Genomic DNA, 8,867 nt, shown 5'->3' with positions numbered 1-8,867 from the left:
CCCCCCCAAGCCGACGAGTCGCCAACTCGCCAACTCGCCAACTCGTACCACCCGCAGCCACTGCCACCACCACCTCCACCCGCAGCCACCACCACCACCACCTCCACCACCACCACCCACCCACCCACCCACCCACATCAACAGAACTGTGTTCAGTGTACACTTCTCCCGATCCAATCACCTCACCTAACCCCCCCATCCCCCCATCCCCCCATCCCCTCATCCCCTCATCCCCTCATCCCCCCATCCCCATCCCCATCCCCTCCCTCCCTCTCTCGTCCAACCCCCGCTTCGTGCTCCACCACCTCCACTAGCACGTCACCCAACCCGAAGCTCCGACGTCCGACCATGGCTACGGTCAAGGTGCCTGTGCGGGTGTGTGTGGGCTCGCTCGTCCGGACTGTGCTTGTGGATCCCTTTGCCAAGCTGGGCGTGGTGGGCAAGGAGCTGGGAGAGGCCTTTGATATTGCTGATGAGGAGCGATGTGAGTATGGCATCTCGCATGGAAAGGCTTGGCTGTCTCCGGAACTGACTCTGGCTGCCGCTGGTCTCGTCGATCATGTCGCTGTTATGCGTGATCCTTCTTCTGCTCCGCTTCTTAACTACACTCGTCGCGTCTGGTATCATCTCGCTCCCTCTCGCCCTCTGCACATCCTCATCGAATTCGAGGACTTGCAACATCGCATTCTCTCGGCACGCATTCCGCTGACAAAGACTCAGCTCGTTCGCTTTGTTGCTGCCTCCATTCGTCTGGGCCATCCTGCTATGGCAGAGGCTGCCGATCGCGTGGCAGGAAGGGCAAAGCTCCTCGAGCTCATCGCAGCCTCCACGTTTGTGCCCAAGAAGTGGCGCGCCCGCTTCCGCAAGGACAAGGTCCTCCACTCGTCTGTGGCAGACATGCAAAGCCAGCTAGTGGCCATGTCCGACGACACCGTCCGCCTCTCGCTCATCAACGTCTTCCGCAACCATCCGATGTTTGGCATGGAAGTCATCCCCATCCGCTCTTCGCTTCCTCCCGGCTCGGCCACCGCCGACCTCGCCCCGCTCCCTGCCGCCAAGTCCAAGTTCAAGAAGCGGCTGCTTGGCATCTCTGCTCGCGGCATGTTTGTCCTCTCCGCCAAGGACAGGCTCGTCGAAGCCTCGTTTCCGCTCGACTCGATCCGCGAGGTCTCGGCCGAGGACCGCAAGCTGGCCATCTCCATCAAGCGCTCGTCGCCACTCGTCGCCGTCACCTCGGCCGCGCTTCACTTTGCTGACACGCTCCGCATGTATCTTGCCATCCACGCTCGCGCCCGCGATGCCGCCGCTCGCGGCAACGTTGACCGCTCTGCTCTCAACCCGGAGCTACAGAAGGATCTCGTCATGGTCTCCGCCGCCGCTCCTGGCAGCAGCTCGCTCCGCAACTCACCGGCCTCGCTCGTTGGCCTCGCCGGATCCTCGCCGTCTGAGCGCATTGTCCAGGCGCTCTACGCCCACATCTCCGACGAGGTCGACGAGCTCAACTTCAAGGCCGGCGACAAGATCCTGCTCATCGAGGTATTTGATGACGGCTGGGCCGAGGGCATGATCAACGGCGACGTCGGCGTCTTTCCAGTGTCCTACACCACTTACGCGCTCGCTACCGACGCCGGCACCGACGCCGACGCCGGCGCCGACGCCGACGCCGACGCCGACGCCGAACCAGCCGCTCCCACAGAAGCTGCCACTTCTTCTACTGCCGAGTCGGCCGCCCCCCTCCCGCGCCCGCTTCTGCCGAGCCCACTCCCGATCCTGATGCCGACGTCCCACCCGAGGCTCTTGCCGAAGACGCCCGCGCCCACCTTCGCCGCATTGCAGGCCAGCTCAAAGCACTTGTTGGCCTCCGCGGCACATACGACACCTCGTCGCGCGCTTACGCCGACGTCTCGGCCGAGATTGCCACGGCTGCTGACTCCGCCCGAACCCAGCTTGCCCGCCTCAACACCGCACTAGCAGGCATGGGTGTGCCAGTCATTGCCTCGCTCACCGCCACCGGCCTTGGCTTTCCTGCATTGCTCCCGGGCGAGTCGTCCGGCATTGAGGCTTCGTCTGTCACTGTCGAAGCTTCGGCCGGCCAGCTTCAGATCCTCGCCATGCAACAGGAGAAGCATGCATCGCTCCTCCGTCAGATGAGCGACATCCTCAGGCTCGCCGAGGCCTACGAAGCTGGCTCTCCGTCGCACATGGCCGCGCTCGAGCACCACAACCTGCTAGTGCCCGAGGCCGCCGCCCTCCTCGACAGCATACATGCCGCCGAGCGTATGTATGGCCTCGAGGAGACAACAGTCGCCGTTGTCGACCTCGACCGCGAGCTCATTCCTCTCACCATCGTCGCACCCGTCGCTGGTCACACCAGCTGGATCGAGTACGGCCTTGCCCGATTCGACTATGTCGCTCTCGATGAGGCCGAGCTTGACCTCGTTGCCGGCCAGCTGGTCGTCATCGTCGACGGCGACGAGGCCGAGAACCCGGGCTGGATCCAGGTCGCCTCTGCTCCGCACAAGCGTGGCGGCTTTGTTCCGGCCGCTTACATTGACATCCTCGATCTCGACGACGCCGATACCAACACCGACGCCGACGCCGACGACTGGTCGGTTGCCACATGGCTCACCGTCGTTGACACCGTGCCCGCTGCCGACGTTGCCGCTCGCCTCGGCACTGCCCTCGCCGGCCAGGGCCTTCCGGTCCTAGATCCCGAGCTTGGCGACGTCCTTCGCCTTGTTGCTGTCTACCTCCCGTCCCTCCTTGTGGTTGTAGACGAGGCCGGCAAGCGCGGCATCGTGTCGTCGTATGCGTGCATGGTTGATCCCGGTGACGGTGATGTCGATGGACACGACGCCGACGCCGTGGCCGATCCCGCCAGCTTGGACGATGTCGACCTCGAGGACATTGACGTCGACGCCCTCACCGCCGCCGTCGCCGGCGTCGCCGGCGTCTCGGACGACCCGACGCCTTCAGCGCCACCCAAGCCCAAGCCCAAGCCCAAGCCCAAGCCCAAGCCCAAGCCGATGCCCAGGCGCGAGCGCTTGTCCACTGTCTCGGAGAGCCGTGGCCAGGCCCCGGCGCCGCCGCCCAAGCGCAAGCCGACCGCCGTCCGCAAGATCTCGATCGCCATGCGGGCCAAGCCGGTGGCTGTTGCTGCGACCGTCGAGGCCGCTGCTACCGCCACCGCTATCGCATCCAAGTTTGTGGCGCCCCCCAAACCCAAGCCCAAGCCGCCGCGCAAGGAGTCGCGGCTTGCCAGCCGGCCGTCCAAGCCGTCGGTGGCGTCCAAGCCGCTCCGCGCCTCGCGCCGCAAGACCACCATCGAGGGCGTCGTCTCCTCGATCAACATCGACGCCATTCTTGAGGCCACCGACCCGGATGATCTCGTCGACCACGACGCCGCTTCTGCCGACTCGCTCGCCGCTTCCGCCGCCGCCGCCGTTGCCATCGGCCACTCCCCCGACGGCTTTGACGACAGCGAGCTGACCAACCTCTCGTTTACTGACGACGGCGACGACTACGGTGCCACCGACATAGATCTCGACCAACTCTCATCGCTTCTCAAGGACCTTGCCGTCGACGACGACGATTTCTAGTTCCCCATCGCTAAAGCGCCCCGCCTCCGAACTCCGGCCTCCCTTCGCCGCCGAAATCGAATCGACGGAACACCGACCAACGGCCGTCGGATACTCTGCTCACGGCGACGCACACCACTCGCGAGAGGGCATATCCACGCACACCAAACTCACACCACACGGCAATCACTCTCCCACATACCATGTGGTGGAGTCTCAAGCCTGTATTCGATCTGCTCTGGGGTCAGGACCTCTCCGAGTGGGATCCGGCCGTCGGACTGGTCGTCCTCGCCGCCGCCGCCGCCGCTGTTTGGATCGTCTTCTCCACCATCTACGACCACTTTGTGGCGTATCCGCTCAAACTCGCGCTCTTCCTTGTCATCCTTGTTGTTCTGGCCGCTACCACTCTCAAGCCCAAGCATCGTCGTCATCTCGGCTGTGATCATGACCTGGATCAAGCCCTCTCGGCCCTCAACGTCACCCTCACACATGCCTATCGCCATGCAAAGGCCACGGCAAAGGCCTCACTCAAGAGCCATCTCAACAACATGTGAGCCGCAGCGCCCATGGACACGTATCGGCCCTGTTTGTCGAAGATTATCTGTCTCCATCCTCCCCATACCAACCTCTGACTTCGGCAACGCGCCTGACGTCACACATCGGCACTCCGCTGCCCGACATCTTGCTGCTCGCTGCAGTGCTTGGCCTGTGCGTATCAGCGCCTCAATGCCTGGTGTCTATGTTCCATGTCCGCGATTATCGTGCAGCCCGCACCTGCAATGCCGGCCTTGCTCCTTGTGCGCGCTTGTGATTGCTCCACACGCGCGATCGCCGCGCAGCAGCTATGCTGGCTATGCTCTCTGTGCATGCTGTTGTTCATCAGGCCCATCACACATCTCTTTTCTCCCGGCTCCTGTTCCACCACCCCGAGCTCGTCACTCGCTTTGAAGCCGACGCTGTCGCCTGGCCACCCGTTCCCCGCCACCTTCTCGCCTTTCCCATCAAGGTCGCCATGTTTGTATGTGCCTTAGCTGTCGCTATCGCCGTCACACTTTGGTCTGACCAGCGCCGCTTGCTTGGATGCGACGAGTCGCTTGACACCGCCTTCACGGCGCTCAATGCAACTGTGACGTCTGGCGTCCTGCACGCCATCGAGCGCGCCAAAGAGGTGATCCACCAGATGTAATTGAAAAATGCTCGGTTTTCCATGCATTTACGTGACTCGCCGCGCGGCGGCAGCGGCCACCGCCGCCGCATACGCGGCGTGGCGCCGATCGGACCGGGCTTGCGAGTTGGAGTGCGCGGCTGCGGATGTTGGGGTTGCCGCCGCCGCCGGATGAGACGGCGGCGCGTGGATACCAGTCGGCCCGCCTGAGGCCTGCGTCGGCATGGCGCGAGCATTGAGCTCGCGCGCCGTGACCGTACCCCATGCCCGCCCGCTGCTAGTGCCCGACGCCTGTGCAAACGGCGATGGTGGCGGCGCGTTGCGCTGTGACACGGCAGAGTGTGCCTTGCGCCAAGTGTCGAGTACAACCTGGAGGTAGTTGTGCGCCCGCGGGCGGTCGGCGGCCGGCATGGCCAAAAACTGCTCGCACGCCACCTCGACCAACTTGGCCGCATGCCGCTGGATCCGGATTCGCCGCTGCTCCTGCGAGAGGAGCCGCATCCGCTTGTACAGGTGCCGCTTCTTGGCGTTCGTCTCCTGGATACACATCGAGAGCTGGTGCTGCATGGCTCGGAGCTCGACACACACCTCGTCGTCTTCGGGAAGGTCGGCCTCCGGCTCCTGGTCGATGATCCCCACCGAGAGCAGCTCCATGGTGATCCGATCCTCCAGCGCCTCGGCCTCGGACCGCGAGTGGACATAGCCCGGTCGCGACGCTGCAGTATCGCTCTCGATGTCCATCGACTCGAGCTGCGACGCCCGCGGCGACGGTAGGCCGCTCGCTCCGCGCCCGCGCGCCCCGGCACCAGGCGGGTGGACCGCAATGGCAGTCGGTGCCGCCACGCCCGCGCCGGAGCCAAACGCCGGGCCCTTGGGGAATGCCGCCTTGGCCGCCGCCCCACGGCACGGGAGCGCCTCAACCTCGGTGCCCTCGACAAAGGCACCGGCAAGCTGCGACGTCACCAGCCCGAGTCCAAACTCGAGCGCCTCGTCGGCGAGCTGCGAGATTGGCTGCGGCGGGACCCGCGTTGCAAGCGACGGCTCGCCAGTGTTGATGTACGACAAGTCGCGGTTGGTGTTCGACCGCGACGTCCGCGACCGCTTCGACTTGGACACGCCCTCGTGCTCTTCGATGTCCTGTTCGTACCACACGTCGCGGTAGAACCGCCCGAGCCGCGGCACAATAAACGCCGAGTCGTTCGGGTGGATGCCGTGCTCTGCAAGAAGCTCGATGTCCGCATCGGTCACGTCACGAAAGTACGGCTCGACCGAGTGCCAGAACGCGTACTCGCCGCGCTCGGTGTAGTCGGCCGCGAGCAGCTCTTCAGACGTCAGGTACTGCCCGTTCTGGAACCGCTCCACTAGACGGTCCAGCCGGGGCCACGACAGAGGCGCCTGCTTCGACTGCGAACGCCGCGACTTGCTCGACTTGGATCGCGACTTGGAGCCAGCCTCACTCCCATGCCCGCTCTTGATGCCTTTGCCCTTCCCGCCCTTCCCGCCCTTGCCACTCTTGCTGCCTTTGCCGCCCTTGCCGCCGCTCTCGCGCGGGACCCGGAGCTTGATCTTGAGCCCCTTGTCGACTGGCGCTGTTGGACGATTCTCGCTCGACGCCGCCGCCGCGTCGGCGTTTGCTGGCGCCTTGCCGCCGGTTCCTGGCCGCGAGTTCTGGAGATAAGCCAGCGCTGGGTCGTCTTCATCATACAGCGAGCGCTTCATCGGCTCGAGCTGTGCCGCCTGCGAAACCCGCTTGGTGCGGACCGACTTGCGCGACGAGGTTACGCCGTCGATTTGCAGCTTGAGCTTCTCCAGATGCTGCGCCGCAGACTTGACCCCATACCCGTTAGCAACCCGCGCCGCATGTGCCGCCACATACATTTCGCCGGTTCCATTCGACTCGGCCATAGCCGCCTCGACAGCCTCAAGCGCAGCGATCTGACGCTCTGCGTACTTTTTCCGCTCCGCCGCCACGTCGCCCATGAGCGTCAAGTTTGTGATCAGATTGGAGAGGTCCTCAATGGGCCAGCCCTCAAAGCCTTCCCTCGTCGTGCCTGTAGCAGCATCACTCTCCGACGGCGGCTTCTCTTGCACCTTGGCGTAAATGTCTGTCGAGTGCGGGATGAGCGCAGCACCACCCGGACCGGGATGATCGTCATTGACTTCTGCATACGGAGTGATCGGTGCTGTGATGAATCCATGGCTATTGCCAGCACCACTAGTGCCACCACGAGTGTCCCCACCTCTGCCACTGCCACTTTGTCCGCCCTTTTCCACCTCCATAGCCACACTCTGTCCGCTGCTGCCAGCTCTGCCTCCGTCTCCGCCTCCCTCTCCCCCAGCTTCTTCCGACCTCCCCCGTCCAGACCGACGCCCTCGGGTAGCACGCGTCATTGCCAGCCGTGTTTCCCCCTGCTCACGTCGAGTGTCCTGTGAACTGTGCTGCTTGTGCCTGGTGGGGTGGGGTGACGGGGGTCGGGGGGTCGGGGGTCGGGGGGGGTGGCTGTCGAGTCGGACGGCCACTTTTGCAAGGTTGCGACGGCCATGCACAACCAACAAGCCCGCGCCCCGTATCTGCAGCTCGGCACATTGACGATTTCTCCAATTTACTGCGCTTGCCGCTCGTACACTCTTTGCGTCGTGTCGTGATGTCAGCTATCGCTATCGGCAAGGAACTGGCTCCCCGGACCCAGCTGCCATCGCCATGCACGCAGTTGTTCAATCGCGCCGCTTGGCCGACGCGGTGCTCGAGGCCGAGCCACGGAGACCAAGAAGCTTGAGGAGGCCGCGGACAATGAGGTAGTACCAGTAGAGATTGAGCGAGCCGACGGCGACAGTTGTGCCGATGATAATGATGTTGGTCGGGTAGTCGTGGCCAAAGTGATGCCAGTCGCGGTAGAAGACAATCGGTGCAATAACGACCATCGAGGCGCGGAGGAAGGTCCACGCCACAAAAATGGCCACGCCGTTGAGCGTGTAGAGACTCGAGTTGCGCGCTCCAGTCTTGGTAAGGAACCAGCGCGCGTTGATGAGCGGCGTGGTGGCCTCGGTGAGGAGGAAGAAGACGCACGCGCCGCCAGCCAGTCCCGACCACCAGGCATACGCCGAGCCACAAATGCCGATCACATGGTGCGCCATCATGCCAAGCGAGTACAACGACGGCGTCGTGAGAATGAGATGCAGATCATGGATGAGGTACCCGCAGAGCCCGCCGTAGGTCATGACCAGCAGCGGCGGCGAGATGCGATACCACCCGCCAGGCACATCCGCCACAGACTCCCACATCATCCACGCCAGCCCGTAGCCGGCGCCGATGACACACACCGCCGCGTTGATGTTCGACACCACCCGCGAGTGCCACTCGATCTTGTCCAACTTTGACAGCGTGGCGTACCGCGGCGAGAGGCCCGCCCATGGAAACACGTCCGATGCCCAGTACGAGAGCCGAAACACCAGCAAAAGGCTCACACACCACCCGATGTACTTTGACGCCGACATCGCAAGCTCAGCATCCGTCGCAATGAGCACCTCCAGTATCTTTGCCATCATCTTCTCGATCGTTTTCGTTTCTGCAGAGTGCCTTGTCCACCTCAGGTGACGGGTGTCGCGTAGCCAGGTCCGCTACAGGGGCTTCAGTTACACAACAAAGGAGGCAACAACACAGCCAGCGTAAGCGTCGCTATTCTATGCCCGTGGTGGGAGAGAAGTGCGGTGTAGTGTCCTACAGCCCGTCAACCCCTTCTTTCCCGACTCTGTGTCACCGCACAAGCACAGCAGCCGGCCACGGCAGGAAAAGGGCGTCAAACCGGAGAACCCGCCGCAGCAACGCGCCCGATCAGGCGGAACCCCTCCCACCCCCGGCTTCCGCCCCCGCCTCTCTGTACCCACACCACCAGACACCACGCCCACACGCCCACACCTCTACTTCACCACATCACCCCCCCCACCACACACACCCACATCCCCCTCCCCTCCCCTCCCTCCCCCTCCCTCCCCTCCCCTCCTCTCCCTTCCCAGCGCTCACCCCTAACCAACTTGGGCCATGGCTGAGAGGTACGCCGCCACCACCCTTCTCCCTCCATCGACAGAGTTGGCCGGGTGGGGACAAGAGGGCTCCGCGGCTAGAA

The 8,867-nt window shown here is 63.9% G+C and overlaps 4 protein-coding genes across 4 annotated transcripts in view; 2 read left to right on the top strand and 2 right to left on the bottom strand.

Moving 5' to 3' along the window:
* Positions 1-323: 323 nt before the first annotated feature.
* AMSG_12018 (uncharacterized protein) lies at positions 324-4,132 on the top strand (the record flags this gene model as incomplete). Its single annotated transcript, XM_013901531.1, has 3 exons — positions 324-1,584; positions 1,758-3,598; positions 3,793-4,132. The coding sequence occupies exons 1-3, from the start codon at positions 349-351 to the stop codon at positions 4,130-4,132; spliced, it is 3,417 nt and encodes a 1,138-aa protein (XP_013756985.1). The 5' UTR covers positions 324-348.
* Positions 4,133-4,791: 659 nt separating this feature from the next.
* On the bottom strand, positions 4,792-7,023 carry AMSG_06915 (uncharacterized protein; the record flags this gene model as incomplete). The annotated part of the gene is made up of 2 exons (XM_013901510.1): positions 4,792-6,905; positions 6,999-7,023. The coding sequence occupies 2 exons, from the start codon at positions 7,021-7,023 to the stop codon at positions 4,792-4,794; spliced, it is 2,139 nt and encodes a 712-aa protein (XP_013756964.1).
* A 423-nt stretch (positions 7,024-7,446) lies between these two features.
* AMSG_06914 (transmembrane protein 56) lies at positions 7,447-8,391 on the bottom strand. Its single transcript, XM_013901509.1, has one exon. The coding sequence runs from the start codon at positions 8,287-8,289 to the stop codon at positions 7,459-7,461; it is 831 nt and encodes a 276-aa protein (XP_013756963.1). The 5' UTR covers positions 8,290-8,391; the 3' UTR covers positions 7,447-7,458.
* Positions 8,392-8,782: 391 nt separating this feature from the next.
* The window catches only part of AMSG_06913 (RasGTPase-activating protein), a gene marked incomplete at its 5' end in the record, with an annotated part of 2,636 nt that continues 2,551 nt past the window's right edge, over positions 8,783-8,867 (top strand). The window contains one exon of the mRNA XM_013901508.1: positions 8,783-8,793. Coding sequence (XP_013756962.1) covers positions 8,783-8,793 — 11 coding nt within the window. The remainder of the gene's footprint in view (positions 8,794-8,867) is intronic.

Source organism: Thecamonas trahens, assembly GCF_000142905.1.
Source record: "Thecamonas trahens ATCC 50062 unplaced genomic scaffold supercont1.29, whole genome shotgun sequence".
NCBI classification, from domain to species: domain Eukaryota; order Apusomonadida; family Apusomonadidae; genus Thecamonas; species Thecamonas trahens.
The sequence above is the reverse complement of the archived record's forward strand: the minus strand, read 5'-3'. Positions and strand labels throughout refer to the sequence as shown.

What these genes read in the sequence shown, in the direction of transcription:
- AMSG_06914 (XM_013901509.1), bottom strand. Translation starts at nt 8,289, where the DNA reads ATGATGGCAAAGATACTGGAGGTGCTCATTGCGACGGATGCTGAGCTT.